Below are 16,574 nucleotides of genomic sequence, written 5' to 3' on the forward strand. Positions count from 1 at the left end.
GAAATATTCTGCTCTACCGTTGAGCAAATCCAGAAGATGTCGTCTCCAAGACTCGAAGGAACTCAAACCGGCTAGAATTTCCACTGCGTGTCTTGGCTCCATGCACAGCCAAATTGTGGCGTCGCTGAGAGGAGCTTTCCCTGCATCCTTTGATGCCGCTCATTATTGACTCTGAGCGTGGCCTTCGAAATCTAAGCCACTCTAAATGGGTGATGCCATGATTTGGGGTTCTATAGAGTACTCCTTAGTAACTTGGTCGTTTTGGGTTTTCGTCAAACGGTGAGGTGTCTCCGAGCTAGAATATATCTCCGGCAGCCCTTGTGGATCGCAGTCTAATTGCGGCCCCTGTTACTATGATATTCTGCTCAGTACTAATCATAGAAGTCAGCGAAAGTAGTCCTTGGTCAGAGTTTGCGGCTTCAAGGAGACTATTAGCGGTTTTCGGGCGCCTATACCCGAGAATATCGGTAGAGAAGGAGCGATGGGTTAGGTAGGTGGTCTTTGAAAGACCAAACCACTGCGGGAGTGCGGCCAAACAACCAAAAGACCTATCTATATGCGTCCTAAATTCTTATCAAAGTCCATCAGATAACGCTTAGGGGCACTATAGTGCTCTAGCTAATTGTTCACTAGGGCTACCGTGCAGATATGCGCCTTACCAGTGTTATATGTGGTTCTGCTCCTCCTCGGGGTCCCAGGTATATATGGGTATGTGCGTCTCGTCTTTCGCTTATTACAGATCACTTCATTAGGGAACTCATTTTCGCGGTGCTCGGCCTCGTCGGCCTCCCCTGGTTCCTCTCCATTCTAGGCCATCCAGATGAAGGGATCCAAGGCTGCAACCTCTTTGAAATGCAACGTACGCCCGCTGTACACCACTCAACGCGTTCAGCTGTTCAGATTGAGGTAGAGCCTCCATCGCGCCATCGTAAACGCACAACTGCCAGCCAAACTAGACACGATAGGCATACGACGGTGGCCACCTGGGCAGAATACATTAATATACTATCATATCTACCTAGTAGTCTCTTCCCCTTTCATTCTTGAAATCAAACCACGGATTCGATGATGAGTATGCATTTGTCGCAATTGAGTCCAGCCATCTGGATTTTTACTTAGCTATGCTGCTTACGGTATATACAACACACCTAATCAATCTAAGCCGTGAGTTTCACCCCAATTCTCCCTTTTGCCGGCGCTGTCCAGATCCAGTCCTTTGAAGCGATAGAGAATATTCGCAGGACTAGCACCATCTCCTACTACGTACTCCTTGCGCCCCGTATCAGCTCGCAGCTGGAAAAGGTCAGGCCGGTAATGATGACCGACCGGGTTGGCCATCGATTTCGCAAACCGGATCTGCTCGTAGTCACAGTCCGCGCAGAGAATGCCCTCCCAGTCCGGCGCGACGGCCCCTGGTAAGCTTCTTCCCGTCCGGTGCATAGACGGCCGCAAAGCCGCCTCCGATTTGAGCCATGTGTGATAATACTTCCTCGGCGCCACTGGTCGAATCTTTTGCATTTGCACTGGTACTGGTGATGAGCTGGTCGAGGCTGCGCTGCGTATGACACTGCGTAGCGACAATGGTGAACGCGCCGGAATCGGTCGCGTATATGCGACTCGCTTTGATAGCCGCCTCGGTGCAGAACGACCAGGGCTCCCACCAGACATACGCCTGGCAGGTCGGCCAGCCGGCGATGTGGAGGTGCTCATTTTGTGCGTACGTGTGCTCCCAGCACTGCAGTGCACCTATGTTCCCTAGGGGCGTGGGCACGACGTTGCGGATCGAGTCGCCTGAGCCCTCGCCGAATAGGGCGCGCTCGATGTGCGTGGACTTTGTCTTGTGGCAGTGGAGGAGGATTGCGCCGGTTGGGAAGATGAGGGTCTGCGCTATGAAGAGGGAGCCGCTGAAGGCGCCGCAAGCGCAGGTGTAACGGGGTGCAACCATGTGTGACATGCGCCTCCCGCAAAGTCGCCTGTGTTTATAGCACACGGCACGATGGGCGTCAGCAAGCTTTCTGTCCTCGTAATTACTATCCGACTTTACTAAGCAGGGACAGGCAGCTTAGACCATCTTCCAAGCGACCCATCGCGAATGCTACAAATGTCCGGTTAGCTGATCCGCCATCGCCTCGGGATGACTCTGGCAACGTACCGCCAAGGCAGTGTCCAAAGCCGCTCAATCCTGGCAGTATAATGTTTTGCTTGAAGTTCAATGAGAATGGAGAATTGGAGTACCGGGGGCCAACAAGCTCAACATCCGGAGATGCGTTGGCAACCAAGAACGAGATGGACATGGCGACTTGGTTGCACGGAACAAACACCTGGTCATTGATTCCAGCGCCTGGAGTCGTCGAGCATCATATGTAGCTATTTCTGGGGTGGCAGAACTCGGCAATGGTAATTGTTGCTGAATCTCAGGCAGACGATCTCTTCACCTGCAGCCACCAAGTCAACGTGCCTCCGGGGAAGCAACTCTTATTACTCTCGATGGTGTCTCACTTCCAGGTTCTCTGGGAACACGGCCGACGCGTCAACTGACGTTTACCTTCAGGCTGCCAAGCACCTGCTACTTCAAGATGCCTTCGCCCGGCCATCCATCGAAGCCGTCCAGTCAGCTATCATCCTTGCTTGTCGCGAGTATGGGTGTGGCCATGAGAACGCAGCTTGGACCTTTCAGGGTACGTTGTCATGGACATGCATTTCATGATCTAGATGCTAATAATAAGTTGGAGGCATCGCCACTACTGTCGGGAACATGATCGGGCTGTATGTCCTTGGCGACGCGAAGCGTTGGATAGCAATGGGGCGCATCTCAGAGGATGATGTCCAGATACGGATCGTTGCTTACTGGGCGGAGGTGGTGATAGACAGGTTGTGCTCTTCAGTAATGCCCCCACGACAGATAAAAGAGACCTCGCTCAATAATATGAAGAGAACGAGTGCTGACGTATGGGTCGTCGGATTATGAACAGAGCGTCTTCGTCACCTTTCGGTATAGCGTCGACTTTTGGAAGTTCAACGATCAGATCCTGGGCGATGTCTCGGTGCAAACTATGCCCTAACTATGAATGAGCTATATTGAAGCATACTGAATCATGGTCTTGGTGTTTGAAGATATAATTTTCGGCACGATATGTCGGAAATGAGGAGTGCGACAGAGCGTCGCAATGTCTTTACGAGACTGGAGGCAATAATTTCACGATATCGAACGGAGCTCTCTGTTTGGTACGAGTCGTTGCCGACGTCTGTCCGAGCATCCCCCGCTAACTAAACCCCCCATGCTCTGTTTTTTGAGTGTGTCCAGACATACATATACCAAGCTTCGCCCAGATCCAACCCTAACCCGCCCACAGAATGGCCTACCACAATCTTCTGATCCTGATCCACCATCTTTCCCTCAACGTCACCCCCATATTATCTACTCCTCCCACCCCAGCCGACCATCAAGAGACAATGTTAGCGGGCGACAGCAGCTCGCTTTGCCGATCCAGCGCCAACCCAATCACCCGGCATGTCTGGACCCTCTGCACCCACTACAGATTCAGCTGCCCCCCCTTCCCCATTACGCACCTCATCCGGACAGCCTGCACAATCCACGTCGTGAACCTGGCGACAGCCGCTGACCCGATCTCTGCCTCCAGCGCCTTGGAAGCCTTGAAAGTCTCCTTGCCCGCCCTGGAGGAAATCTCTCAGTGCTGGCCCATAGCGAGCAAAGCGATCGCAACGATCCGTAATCTCCAGCAGGAAATTGGAGCTCAGTGAAGGGACAAAGACGATGCCATTACTATTGCGGAAAACAATGTGGGCGTCCCGGTCGATGCCCATTCTGACTCGGAAACTGCCGCCCCTAGCACTAGCACTAGCACAAGCACAAGGGCAAGCACGCAGCTCTTGACGCCAGTTGACATTGACCAAACAGAGCTGACGAGGAGCGATATGGATCACGAAGCAGCTGGAGGGAAGACTAATACTAGCGAGATAGATAGCAAAGGCAGTGCCAGCAACATTTTCGATGGCCCTAATGAGCCTGGCCTAGGGTTTGATAGAGCCTCAGCCTACGAATATGATGCGCGGCGACAGGACCGATTGGAATGGGTTGAAGTCGGGGGGTATTGAAGTTGCTGCTACTACTGCTACTGCTACTACTACTACTACTACTACTACTACTTTCTGGGCAGTCGAGGACGACAATGACCTACCGTCTGCCTTTACCCACAGTGAGCAGTTGTTTTGGGGGATCTTACCTCCATTATCTCGACCCATAGACTAGGTGAGAAGAAGATGCAAGTGGACTATTTATGTGACTGCCAAATTCAGAATGGCCTAGCGCCGTATGTAATGAGATTGAGAGCTCAGGCAGAAGCATGCCTGCAAGCGGGCTTTCCTTGATGCCGTGTATGACAGTGAGCGGTATCAGGATCAGAATCTTGTGTTTTTGGGGCTGTTGAGAGTCGAGCCTTCAAGGTGCAGAAGTACGCTTGAAGTCGAGGTGCATAGGCAAGTCGGCACAAGGCTTCCGGTGAGTACTCTGCAGACTGCAGGTCTCCAAGAGCTTACAGTATTGGATTGGCCAATTGCTGGATGCCCACTGGCTGCGGAACAGGATCATGCAGAATGGCAATCCTGCAAAGTCGTACATTTGAAGTTGTGGAAGTTGAAGGAATGCGCTCCAACAATTACTCAGACTCTTCCCCGCACGGTCATGTGCCGCCGCCCGCCGCCATCTCGTCGCTTCATCTTGCTTTTCTGGACTCTGGTCTATTCTAACGCTTCGTTGTCAACTGTCAACCATGGAGAAAATCGCTGATCTTGAAGATCCCCCCCAGCACCGTTCCGCGTCTCCACCCCAGTCCGCCGTTGAACCTTCCTCTTGGAAACGCCGCCTCGTCGCCGTGGTCGCCGGCCTGTTTGCTTGCTATGGCCTCGCTCACTACACTCACCGTAACACCATCCACGACCTCGATCCCGTCGAGGAAGTACTGCGCCTGCAGCCGTTAACTGGTAACTTTACCCCGAAAACGTCTAAAGAATCAATTAACTGACGGTTCTCGCTTAGACGGCCACAATGACTTCCCCGAGTTTCTCCGCACCTTCTACCGCAACCACATCTACCAGGCCAATTTCTCCGACCAGATCAAGCTCCCTTACCACGTCGACTTTCCGCGGCTAGAAAAGGGCCGCGTTCGGGGTACCTTCTGGAGTGTTTACGTTGCTTGGTATTTCTCCCTACTCAACATACAATTGCTTCTCTTAGTAACCCGCAGCTCACACTCCCCAACAGCGACGAAACCGACTCCACCCCCAAATACAACTACATCCACGATACCCTCCAACAAATCGACCTCGTCCACCGCATCGCCTCCCTCTACCCAAACCACCTAACCCTCGTCCCCGACACCGCAGCCTTCCGCTCAACATTCACCTCCTCTCCCACCTCGTCAATAGCCTCCTTCCTCGGCGTCGAAGGCCTCCACCAAATCGGTTCGTCGGCATCCACCCTCCGCCTCTACCATGCCCTCGGCGCGCGCTACATAACACTCACGCACATGTGCCACAATGAGTACGCGGATAGCGCGACGCCGGTAAAACCCCGTCATAATGGTCTCTCCGCGCGCGGGAGGGATATAGTCCTCGAGATGAATCGGCTAGGCATGGCTGTTGATCTCGCGCATGTTAGTGTGAAGTCTATGCATGATGCGCTGGATACCACCAAGGCACCCGTTATCTTCTCGCATTCGTCGGTTTACGCGCTGTGTCCACATGAGCGGAATGTACCCGATGACGTGCTGGTAAGACTCGCGGAAAACGGAGGCGTGATTATGATTACGTTTTTCCCGGAATATACGCGCTGCGATGATCCTGGCAATGCGACGCTGAATGATGTAGCGGATCATATTCAGTATGTGGGGGATTTGATTGGGTATCAGTATGTTGGGTTCGGGTCGGACTTTGATGGGATGGAGAGGACGATTAGGGGGTTGGAGGATGTGAGTAAGTATCCGGATTTGATTCGGGAGTTGTTGGATCGGGGGGTTAGTGTGGAAGATGTGGCAGGGGTTATTGGGGGTAATGTTCTCAGGGTCATGGGTGAGATTGAGGAGATTTCGAGAGAGATGAATGCGCAGGGGATTACACCGCTGGAAGATGAAATTTGAATTTGTAGGACAAATAGATTTAATTGATCGGGTATAGATCTAACCAAATATACTATTTCTAGACAATAGCCGCCTAGAGAAACCCAGCCATCCAGCTTTCACCCCGCAAAAGAGCCCAGTGACAGACCATAGCCATGACCGTAGCCAGTCCAGGAACGCCGTACAGTCCATCTGGGGACGTGACACCCCCAACCTCCAGCTGATCCAAGAACAACCAGGACAAAAACCAGGACACTGCCGCATTTGCCAATATGTACGCCAGCGAGACATAAAAGCTCAGAAGCTTATGAGATCCGAACGCGACCCGGAGAGCCAAGGAATGCGCAGATAGGGCGGATAAATATGCCTCTTGCTCAAGGGGCGAGCAGGAAGATGTCACAAAGTCATCTAGGAAGCCCGATGCGGAGCTCTGAATCTCTCCTCGTCTTCGAATGGAGTTCAGGAACCGTCTTGGCAAGTTCGGCACTTTCACTCGTTTTATGCTCATACCCAGGGCATTGTCATTCCCAACATGAGACTTGGGATTCAGGAGTGGGAAGGGAGGAGATTCTAGGACCTTGAGCAAAATCTCCGGATGCGAGATGTATAGTCTCCTCGAATATGGGTCTGAGTCCACGGGGACAGGGCTTGATTCGTGCTTGAATGCTTCAATGGGGTCTTTGTAGGTTGGAAAAGAAGTGTAAAATTCTGGCGTGAGAACTTGAATTGTGATATGGGTGGTCGGTGGGAAAGGGTTAGGGCTGTCTTCGAGTCTGGATGATCTGGTTTTAAGAGAGGAGGGGGAACCGGATGAGAATACCTCTGGCCTGAGATGATGCGACCTTGAGGGAATATACTTGACTCTTAGATTGGGGATGGGGGATGTGGTGATTAGATGCTTGAGGTATGCCCTGAAAGCGCGCTCGAGATTCCTGCAGTAGACAGTTGTCAGAGTCCCCCGGCCTGCAATTTATTGATACGAAAAAAAAAAAAAAAAAAAAAAAAAAAAAAAAAAAAAAAAAAAAAAAAAGAAACTACAAGAGGGAGGCTTACCGTTCAATACCCGTCTCATCCCGACAAATATTGCCCGGCTTGACCTCAGGCGCCTGAAACATATGCATCCCCTTGACGAAGCGAACCCACATTGCGGATGCAATAATCAGCATTTCCGTGACAACAAGCGCGCCCGTCCAGTAAGGCAGGAAGCGAAACAGTGACCAGGGCGTGATCGTTAGCGGGTTAACAGGGTCGTGGGCGCCATCGTCGGGGGTAAAGACACGACCGGTGAGACGAGGTTTCCCGGTGGGCGAGAGGAGCGTTATGCTGATGTGGAGGGGGTTAGTGTCAGAGTCTGGGGCCAAAGGATCCGAGAACCGCAGCGCGATCGATCCACCGACTTTTTCAAAGGGCGAGATGAACATGTCCTTCTCCCAGGTTCCGCGGTAGGCCATGTGCTTGGGGCTGGAGTGGTGGAACTCGCATGAATATGAACTCTGTTCAGATGTCTGTATAGATGGAGACGAGAACGAAGAGGACTTGAATGGCGATGGCTGTACAGGGCCCTCCCCAACCAGCCGACTGAACGCAATCTTGCGCTGTCCCCAATAGTTATTCACCTCCATGATCATGGCTGTGAGCTCGCGCTCTGCAGAGTACAAATACCAGACGCAGACAAGGTTCCTCTGGTAGCCCAGGAACTGGGGCATGGTGATGAGGTAGGCGAATGGCCATTCGTCGGGATTGAGGCTCTAGAATCCCAGGAGCAGAATTCAGTCCAAGTCAGCGCAGGCCCGCCCGTATAGAGTAAAGGATAAATCCAAACGCATATGTTCGATTGGACTAACTGGGGTGAGACCTGACCCACTGCAGACGGTGCAGATGCAGATGCAGATGCAGGCAGTGTGGGGAGTGACAGTTGAGAGTGGGACTGGAGCGGGCGGAACATATGGCATGACAAGGCAATGAGATCAGGTCGGGGAAAATGAAAGAGAAGTCGAAGCGAACCTGTGACACCAAGAACCTCCGCATCTTGCCCTCTAGCCCGATTTCGTCGTCGCCCTTGTCGAGGTGGTGGTGCGCATGAACGGTGAGCCAAGCGCGTCGATTAGGGTTGAGATACTGCATGAGCCCGGCAGTCTGGGTCTGCGTCTGCGTCGGATTGCGGCTTGGCTCGTCAAGCGACAGCAGGCCGCCAAGATGGCTTTGCATACCAACAGGCACACCCACTAAGAAGTGCGGGACTGTGTAATTGTAGCTGCCGGGGCCGAGTCGAGTATGTGACACTTGGGTCGGGAGGAGCAGAGGTCGACCGAGGAAGACTTTCCCCCCCCCATTGTTCGCTGTTGGATGTAGATATAGCGAGCGAGTGCGGCAGCAAATGTATACCAGCCATATAGACAACACAAGCAAGAGTGCTATGGCCATAGTGAGGAGACAAGGAAAGAAGCCATTGACCCGGATCGCCAACTGGGCGCAGCCAATCGTGAGGACAACCACAAGGTGCTTCATCTTGTACGAGAGAGTAGATAGTCTGCATCAATGGCCGTCGCGAGTATAAGTACGAAAAGCAAATATCAGGAACCGGTGGAGGCAGTGACGACCGGTGAGACAGCGGTTGAGGGGGTCCAAATAAATCAGAAGTAACACTGGAGTCTGCACTGACCGTCTGATCTCAACACTAGCACTCCCACAGCGCTGGGACCAGACACGTCGAACGTTATTCACCGTACTTTGGCATTGTTGCTGACGGGCACTTGACGGAAGCCGGAATCTACATCGACCTGCGTCAGTTGGCATTCCATTACTGTGGCTCTTTCTTGGCTGGCCGTGGCATACTATAATGGGGCCTTATATAGATCGCGCATATGGACCATAACACACCACCCATTTCTTGTGTTTCATGTTCCATCGTCAAAATGCCCCAGTCGAAATACAGTCAAGTAGTCATCATCGGCGCTGGCTTCTCCGGCCTCACCATGGCCTGCCAGCTCCAGGACAAACTACAGGAATACGACTACACCATCTACGAACGATCCAAAGAGACAGGAGGAACATGGTCCGCGAACAAATGTGCCCTCCCGCTTAACCCTTCAGTTCGCACCTTCTAACACATCCAGACCCCGGTTGCGCGGTCGACATCCCAGCAGCGCTCTACAGCCTCTCATTCGCGCCCAATCCCTCCTTCTCAAAGCTCTGCCCCAGCCAAGCCGAGATCCTCGAGTACTTCCACTCCGTATCCCGCCGGTACCGCATCCCCGAGCACGTCGTGTGCCAGACGGAGTGGGAAGGCGCCGAGTGGCAGGAATTCAGCAAGACGTGGACGGTCCATCTGCGGGATTTAGTCAGTGGGGAGGCCTTCGAGCACCGGTGCAAGATCCTGATCTCGGCTGTCGGTGCGCTCGTCAACCCCAATCCCTTTGACGCTCCTGGTGTGGGGACCTTTAAAGGGGAGATTGTGCATACGGCGAAGTGGAGGGAGGGGCTGGATTTGCGCGGGAGGGATGTCGTTGTTATTGGGAACGGAGGTATGTATTCCTTCCTAATTTACTTTGAAATCAAAGAGTTCTGACAATATCCAAGCATCAGCAGCCCAGGTGATTCCCGCTGTCATCCATGAAACCAAGTCGATCACCCAGTTCATCCGAGTAAGTGAAATGGCCCGCGTTCTTGGTCCTCGAATCCTTCGGCATCCTGAGTTGGGCCCGCTGTTCAGTCGCGAAGCCCTAATGGTTCATGATGTGCAGACCCCACAGTACTACGTCGCCAACGACAACTTCGACATCAGCGCCGTCTGGCAGACGCTCTTTCGCTGGTGCCCCTGTCTCCTGCTGCTCTTCCGCTTCGTCATCTTCATCTATCTGGAATCAGCCATGACCATGTTCGGGCTAGGAGAAAAGAGATCACGCAGCCGGGTCGAGGCAGCCAACAAGAGCAAGGCCTACATGACAGGATCGGCGCCAGGTTAGTTAGTTCGCCCAGGCCAGTTGACGGGTCGATGGGTTGACGGCTCGACCGGCTCGACTCATGCAGCCCGCTGCAGAAGACCGTGCGTGCGTACTAACGGGTCACACTACTCTAGAAAAGTACTGGCCGCTGCTCGTCCCAGAGTACGAAATCGGATGTAAGCGCCGCGTTTTCGACAAAGCAAAGTACATCCCCTGTCTGCGAAACAACAAGCTGCGCCTCACCGACGACCCGATTGTGCGAGTTTGCGAATCCACTGTGTTGACTCAATCCGGTGCAGAATATCCGGCGGATGTCATTGTGAGTCTGGGTCGAATCCTTCCGTGCCCTCTTCCTCCAACTCTCCCCTCAGCTCCACTTGACTTTCCTAGTCTGACCGACTGCATCTGATGCTGCAGGTCTTAGCAACGGGTTTCTCGCTGACCCACTGGGACGTTCAACTGCGCGGGCGAGACGATCGGACCCGGGCCCAACACTGGACGGACTTTGGCTACATCGAAGCCTATCAGTCAGTTGCGAACAGCGGCTTTCCTAATTTCTTCTACCTTTTAGGTCCCAATTGTGGTCGCGCGCATACTTCCACATTGTTTGCTATTGAGAGGTATCTTTATTCCCTTCAAGTGCCTCTTGTGTATGTCACTGATCGATTCTGTTTTCAGTTACACAACCCTCATCCTCCGCGTCATCCGCCCAATCCTGCACCACGGCGCATTAACCGTTGAAGTCACAGCAGCCAGCGAAAGACGCTACAACGAGCAGCTGCACGCTGCAATTGACAAAACCGTCTTTACTGATTCCTGTGGCTCGGTAAGGGCTCCCAGTTAGGGCTTTCACAGCTGATTATTGCAGCACCAAGACAGTCCACTTACTCTACTTCAGTATTTCAACGACATCCGCACCGGCCGCAACTGGTTCATCTACCCCTGGAGCTCGGCGCAGATGTGGTACTCCACGCATGTCGCGGGGTTAGGAGACTGGGCGTATGGGTACGATGACGACAGTAAGAACGAAAATAATGTTGAGAGAACTGCGACCAGATAAGTCGCTACTGCAAGTATGGGGGCTGTGAGGAGAGCATTGCATGCGGGTGATTCTTGTTAGGTTCCTTTCGTAGTATAACACCCAAACAGTAAGGGTACATAAAATGGCTACGTTGGTGTTGACGTCGAGTGTTTCTGTGTCGTTGCTTCGGTCTGGCTGTTCATCTAGCGTTGATTCAGTGTGCTCTACACTACAGGCACCATCAGACATCTTTCTTTGTTCCAAAAGGACGAGTCAATTGGATCTATCAACCTAACTCCGTATATAGACCTCGCCCGTATAAGCGAGCTACATGCAAGAGAAGCAGTCGCCTTGTCCAGAGACGCACGTCGACCGGGGTCTGCAGTCGAGTTCTGCATATGCACTGAATACCCCGTAGATACTCTGTGCTCCGTACACCAACCCAAACCATGGGCGCGAGCCCAGACTCAAAAAGGTCAAGCACGCTAAGAGCATTTCTGTCCATCTCCAACCCCATCTTTGTTCCCATCTGCTTCACTTTGCTTCCGCCTCCCTGGTACTGGGACAGACACGGCCCGAAAACTCGGGCTCCTCACGCCATTAAGATTGGTACGTAGTCTAAGTCGAGCCTAATCCTGCTTCTAATGCATCAGTCCGATCCTACCACAGCACCATCATAAACCTGTAGCACAGCCCGCCGCCCGCTGCCTGATCGCGTTCCCGAGCTTTCATCTTTTAAATACATTCTTTTTAGCATGTCGGTGCCGGTGGGCATTACCACGGCATCGGTCTCGGGTCGAGGTATTCATGGGGATGCAGAGCGAAAGACTGCAGGAAGCGACTTACTCATGACTTGGATAATCTCTAGCACTGGAACCGACTATTATCCCCTATCAATCTTGCGACAAATGGACTTGTACAAAAATTCTATTATGCTTCCTGCGAGCCGAGCTTAGGGCAGCTGTCACCAGGGTATACTTCGGGCACTGTCTGGCGCGCTGAAGCTAACGATGACGGAACATCGCAGCAAAGGGGTGGTGATGCAGAGACCTATGTTCGCCCTCTTTAAAGCCCGTCCCTTGCGGTCGCACTCCAGATTTGGATATTACGAGGCGATCGTGAAGAAGAAGAAGGAATGCTCGAAGCAAGGGATGGCCACCAGCCTCCTAATCCCAACTTCTCTTCCCACCAACACTACTCACTTCTCCTTCTCTTTTTCCTCTGTACAAAGAATGCTCTGGTTCCGACATCTCCGCAACACCCGAACAATTGAGATCAATCTAGTTCACAACCTATTCACCCGTCATGCGCACCGCGTTCTCCATCCTAGCCCTCGGCCTCGTCCTCTCCTCCACCGCCGCAAACGCAAAGACAACAACGGTAAGCGCAGCGCCACAAGTCTTACATGTCACACCTCCCAAATCACGTCTCAGTCCCGCTAATGTTGATCTCTTCTGATGCTCAGATCGGTCTCGAGACGGTAGAGGGTAGCCGAAGTGTACAAGCCACGATGGACGATTGCTTTGATATCGATGCATAGTACGTGAATGACATGGAGATCTAGGATCAGGATACTAGGGGATAGAAGGGTATCATAGCTAACTCGACCGTTTCACTCCAGTGAGCTCCTCACGCTATTCATTACGAAGAAATGTCGTGTTTTTACGTGAGTCCCAGATCCATTTTCGAGACTCAACCGTTTCTCCTCGTCGACACGACAAGCCCCAGCATAGCCACAAAAAGCTATAATACTAACACTCTCGGCTTCGTACAGAGGCCCGATGTGCACCGGACGAACAACCGTGCTTGAACCCGGCGAGCACTCGGTGGGCGAACCCGTCCCGATCGGAAGCGTGCTCTGCGAGGAGTCAGACGTATTGAAGATGGAGCTGTGATGATCAATCATTCCCAACACTGGGTCAATGGATGTAGAACGTTGATTCAATTGTGCTGGGCATGGTTTTTGGAGGGTTCGTAACTTCGAACGGATTTTAACTTTGAGGGCGCAAGGGGTGACTACACATATAGCGCCTTCCTATGACGATGTTACTATGGGCCAGTAGCCGGGCTGCGTTTGAATGTACGATAGTGAGTTTGGTGTGGCTTTGCCCGGGGGGAATGACAATTGTGCTGCTTTGGCAGTTCGTGATCTGTCATATCTGCTCCACGGAGTCTATCGAAGTATGTCTAGTGGTTGTAACGCGAGGACTGAATTATCGGGACCTATTCCCCTAGAATCTGTCGATCAACCTGGAGAATCCGCTCCAGTCATTCCCTACCCCTACTTGGTCTTGTGGGGTTAAAACTCTCCCATGGATCCTGATGTATACTCACAGTACCTGAATGGTTGAGCCTACGTAGAGGGAAGGAACACCTAATCAACACAGTCAAGGTTGTGCTAGACGTCTAACTGACAACCCAAGATACTACACATCTGGGACTCTCCCAGTAGACGTAGACAACGGACAGGCTGTGCACACCGTACGCCAGTACGACCGCAACATCTCCGGAAGTGACCAGCAAGGGGCCAAGCCCAGAGGACGGATCGCTGTCACCGAGGCTGGAGTCGAAATATGTAAATGTTTAGCTGCCATGCGGTATCTGGTAGCCGGATGCGATTATTCTAGTACTTCGCTGTTTCAAGCGTTGGATCCATAATCCCTATCGATCTAGTATTCGGGAAACCATCCGTTCACCGTCAAGACACGGATACTGCGATGACTCAACGGTTACCTCTTGGTCTCAAGTCAAGACATTCATTTCAAGCATTCTAGAAGGTTATGCTCTTTACCTGCAAGGGCCAAAGTTTACTGATATTTGTCTAGGCGAGTGACTCGGTTACGTCAACTTTGTAGTCAACATCTAGCCATATAGTAGATCTTTCTCCCGAGCCGAGCCGAGCCTCAAGCAAGGCTTCGTGCGATAATGACAGATCATATATCAACCATCCCTAGTTCTATCTTTCTCAACAAGGTCGCCGCAATCAACTTCACCGTCCGGTTGGTGTTGAAGCTGGTGATTCTGAACCGTGGTGAGGCCTATATAAACGGTAGCATGTCCCGGGCTGTCAATGGGGTATCTGGCCAACCAACCGAACAACAAGGCTACATTGACGCCCTCTGGTGTCTGCGCGGAAAACCGTCGATTTATCCGAGCGAGGAATACCCCGGCGTTAAGGACCGGGTAGATGATTTTGTTGCGTACGTTGTTTTCATTCTAGTCAGTCAGTCAATCAGACTCGGGCCAAGCTAACATAGCTTATGCATACCAGAACGCACATCAACTACACAATGGTCATTCACCGCAACGGCGTCCTCCTTCCCTGGCACCGCCACTTCATTTATCTTTGGGAGACCGCGTTGAGGGAGGAGTGCGGGTATACTGGGGCTGTTCCGTACGAACTATTCCCTTCTTTCCTTCCTTCCTTCCTCCCTATTCTTCCAAAAGAAGAATCCAGTACTGATACTGTGCAGCTACTGGAACTGGCCCTCAAACCCCAACCTCTTCACAAACCCTATCTTCGACACCACCCAACCATCATCAAAGAGCCTCTCCCTCTCCGGCAACGGCGCCTACAACGCCACCGAACAAGCCCTCCGCGAGCCCTCCATCAAGCTTCTCGGAGAAGGAACAGGCGGCGGATGCGTCCTGGATGGCCCATTCAAGGGCTGGCCGGTAAACATGGGCCCGTTCGATCCAGCTCTCGTGTACCCCTACGCGCCCCTCCCGGCAAATGCATTCAGTTATAATCCTCGCTGTCTGCAGCGGAATCTACAGCCGCTTGTTATCGAGACGTATAACAATGACGCTGTTGTGGAGCAGTTGGTGAATGCGCCGAGTATCGCGGTCTTCTTGGATCTGCTTGATAGAGAGTCCGGGGCGTTAGGTGCGCATGGGGGCGGGCATACGAGTGTGGGGCCGACGATGGCGGATGTTTTTACGTCCCCGCAGGACCCGGTGTTTATGTTGCATCATGGGATGATTGATCGGCTTTGGAGTGGTTGGCAAAGTTCTGGCGATGGGAGGATGACGGCGTTGAATGGGACGGCGGTTTATTTTAATCCGACTGACGCGCCGCTTGTTACGTTGGATTCGGTTATGGAGTTTGGGAAGTTGGATGCGCCCAAGAGGATTGGCGACGTTATGGATGTTTCGAAGGGGGAGTATTGTTATCGGTATGAGTAGGGTTTTGTGAGGGTTCATGTGCGTATAGACGGTGTATAATATTGCTATACGTAATGCTTAATATATGGTCGGTTATGGGACGAGCGCACGCTACCTAAGGTTCAATGCTTCCTGAACCCCGAGCGGCACCGTTCTTCCACCGCTGCAGACTCAGCTCATATGCACCGCTGCCCTTCCATGCACTGAGTATTAGGTTGACGATATGGTCCACCCCCTGGTCCTTCTTCACAACCGCGAAAACGGTTGGGCCGCCCTCGCGCATCTTGGCCGCGTCCCGCTCCATGACAGAGATATCCGCACCCACAGCTTCGGCAAGATCAATCTTGTTCACGACCAAGAGGTCCGAACCCGTGATACCGGGTCCGCCCTTGCGCGGCACCTTATCGCCACCTGCGACATCGATGACGTAGATAATAAAGTCGGCAAGTTCGCGAGAGTAGTTCGCAGCAAGGTTGTCGCCGCCAGACTCGATCAGGAGCAGGTCGGTCTGGAATTGTCTGTGGAGGTTTTGGAGGGCGAGGAGGTTGGCGCTGATGTCTTCGCGGACGGCGGCGTGAGGGCATCCGCCGGTTTCGATCGCGCGGATTCGCTCGGGCGAGAGGGCTTTATTGCGGGTGAGGAACTCGGCATCTTCTCTGTTGTTTGTTAGGGCATAAAGGATTCAATTGTCCGAAGTCGCGTACCGGGTGAAGATATCGTTGGTCACGGCCGCGATGTTGTATTCATTGCGGAGGGCGCGGCAGAGAGCCAGCATGAGAGCTGTTTTCCCTGAGCCAACGGGGCTAGTCAAGTCAGTCCGAGTCCATCCAGATCGATACACTAGATCCAGGCACATACCCTCCGATACCAATGGTGAAAGCACGGTCGCTCCAGTCGCGCCCCTCAATCAACGGCTGCTCGCGGTTGATATACGAGCCCGGGCCATCGAGGATCTCGTGCGAATGGCCATGGTCGGCAATGTTGTCGTGTGAATGGGAGTGCGAATGGGAGTGATCGTGCGCCATTCTTCAGCGTCTTGAGCGTTGTCTTAGTTGCGAGAATAAGAGGAGGTGTGGTGTGGTGGTGAGTGGTGAGTGGTGAGGGGTTCGATCGCCGGTTCCGTCGAGTTCGCCGATTGACTTCGGCCCCGCTTGACTGTCACCCGCTGGCACTGACATTCTCCTCCTCGGACTCTTCCGCGGGCTCTTTCTCCGCCTCAACTCAGAGGATGCCAAAAGGATTCTATGTTCTATCCAGCGTGCGACCTTGATGCCAGAATGTGAGAACTGCGAAGGGAAGTCTGTGTTTCTG

At 52.8% G+C, this 16,574-nt stretch overlaps 8 protein-coding genes across 8 annotated transcripts; 5 read left to right on the plus strand and 3 right to left on the minus strand.

The window, feature by feature from the left end:
• Nucleotides 1–208: 208 nt before the first annotated feature.
• Nucleotides 209–1,135, plus strand: BDV17DRAFT_256245 (uncharacterized protein). The gene has a single exon (XM_073757042.1). It carries the CDS (start codon nucleotides 649–651, stop codon nucleotides 1,045–1,047), a length of 399 nt encoding a protein of 132 aa, XP_073618518.1. The 5' UTR covers nucleotides 209–648; the 3' UTR covers nucleotides 1,048–1,135.
• A 231-nt stretch (nucleotides 1,136–1,366) lies between these two features.
• BDV17DRAFT_288745 (uncharacterized protein) lies at nucleotides 1,367–2,294 on the minus strand (the record flags this gene model as incomplete). The annotated part of the gene is made up of 3 exons (XM_073761481.1): nucleotides 1,367–1,973; nucleotides 2,056–2,095; nucleotides 2,153–2,294. 3 exons carry the CDS (start codon nucleotides 2,292–2,294, stop codon nucleotides 1,367–1,369), a joined length of 789 nt encoding a protein of 262 aa, XP_073618519.1.
• A 2,496-nt stretch (nucleotides 2,295–4,790) lies between these two features.
• Nucleotides 4,791–6,155, plus strand: BDV17DRAFT_288746 (dipeptidase; the record flags this gene model as incomplete). Its single annotated transcript, XM_073761482.1, has 3 exons — nucleotides 4,791–5,001; nucleotides 5,057–5,216; nucleotides 5,282–6,155. The coding sequence occupies 3 exons, from the start codon at nucleotides 4,791–4,793 to the stop codon at nucleotides 6,153–6,155; spliced, it is 1,245 nt and encodes a 414-aa protein (XP_073618520.1).
• Nucleotides 6,156–6,228: 73 nt separating this feature from the next.
• On the minus strand, nucleotides 6,229–8,558 carry BDV17DRAFT_288747 (uncharacterized protein; the record flags this gene model as incomplete). The annotated part of the gene is made up of 3 exons (XM_073761483.1): nucleotides 6,229–7,066; nucleotides 7,188–7,882; nucleotides 8,139–8,558. The coding sequence occupies 3 exons, from the start codon at nucleotides 8,556–8,558 to the stop codon at nucleotides 6,229–6,231; spliced, it is 1,953 nt and encodes a 650-aa protein (XP_073618521.1).
• Nucleotides 8,559–9,086: 528 nt separating this feature from the next.
• On the plus strand, nucleotides 9,087–11,502 carry BDV17DRAFT_256261 (flavin-containing monooxygenase). The gene is made up of 8 exons (XM_073757043.1): nucleotides 9,087–9,203; nucleotides 9,251–9,658; nucleotides 9,714–9,778; nucleotides 9,878–10,094; nucleotides 10,213–10,397; nucleotides 10,496–10,698; nucleotides 10,757–10,904; nucleotides 10,977–11,502. The coding sequence occupies exons 1-8, from the start codon at nucleotides 9,110–9,112 to the stop codon at nucleotides 11,136–11,138; spliced, it is 1,482 nt and encodes a 493-aa protein (XP_073618522.1). The 5' UTR covers nucleotides 9,087–9,109; the 3' UTR covers nucleotides 11,139–11,502.
• A 902-nt stretch (nucleotides 11,503–12,404) lies between these two features.
• BDV17DRAFT_288749 (uncharacterized protein) lies at nucleotides 12,405–12,994 on the plus strand (the record flags this gene model as incomplete). Its single annotated transcript, XM_073761484.1, has 4 exons — nucleotides 12,405–12,479; nucleotides 12,565–12,638; nucleotides 12,721–12,765; nucleotides 12,874–12,994. 4 exons carry the CDS (start codon nucleotides 12,405–12,407, stop codon nucleotides 12,992–12,994), a joined length of 315 nt encoding a protein of 104 aa, XP_073618523.1.
• Nucleotides 12,995–14,153: 1,159 nt separating this feature from the next.
• On the plus strand, nucleotides 14,154–15,385 carry BDV17DRAFT_301806 (tyrosinase family protein; the record flags this gene model as incomplete). Its single annotated transcript, XM_073764317.1, has 3 exons — nucleotides 14,154–14,299; nucleotides 14,371–14,493; nucleotides 14,573–15,385. The coding sequence occupies 3 exons, from the start codon at nucleotides 14,154–14,156 to the stop codon at nucleotides 15,282–15,284; spliced, it is 981 nt and encodes a 326-aa protein (XP_073618524.1). The 3' UTR covers nucleotides 15,285–15,385.
• Nucleotides 15,379–16,288, minus strand: BDV17DRAFT_288751 (urease accessory protein UreG; the record flags this gene model as incomplete). The annotated part of the gene is made up of 3 exons (XM_073761486.1): nucleotides 15,379–15,919; nucleotides 15,968–16,066; nucleotides 16,122–16,288. 3 exons carry the CDS (start codon nucleotides 16,286–16,288, stop codon nucleotides 15,379–15,381), a joined length of 807 nt encoding a protein of 268 aa, XP_073618525.1.
• Between the last annotated feature and the right edge of the window lie 286 nt (nucleotides 16,289–16,574).

This window comes from Aspergillus undulatus (assembly GCF_047715775.1).
Source record: "Aspergillus undulatus strain CBS 261.88 unplaced genomic scaffold BDV17scaffold_9, whole genome shotgun sequence".
Lineage (NCBI taxonomy): Eukaryota > Fungi > Ascomycota > Eurotiomycetes > Eurotiales > Aspergillaceae > Aspergillus > Aspergillus undulatus.

Bases quoted from the DNA above. Each gene is read 5' to 3' on its own strand.
- BDV17DRAFT_256261 (XM_073757043.1), top strand. From the start codon at position 9,110: ATGGCCTGCCAGCTCCAGGACAAACTACAGGAATACGACTACACCATC. The intron at 10,398-10,495 runs GTGAGTCTGGGT...CTGATGCTGCAG, and splicing joins AATATCCGGCGGATGTCATT to GTCTTAGCAACGGGTTTCTC. The intron at 10,905-10,976 runs GTAAGGGCTCCC...ACTCTACTTCAG, and splicing joins TTACTGATTCCTGTGGCTCG to TATTTCAACGACATCCGCAC.
- BDV17DRAFT_256245 (XM_073757042.1), top strand. From the start codon at position 649: ATGCGCCTTACCAGTGTTATATGTGGTTCTGCTCCTCCTCGGGGTCCC.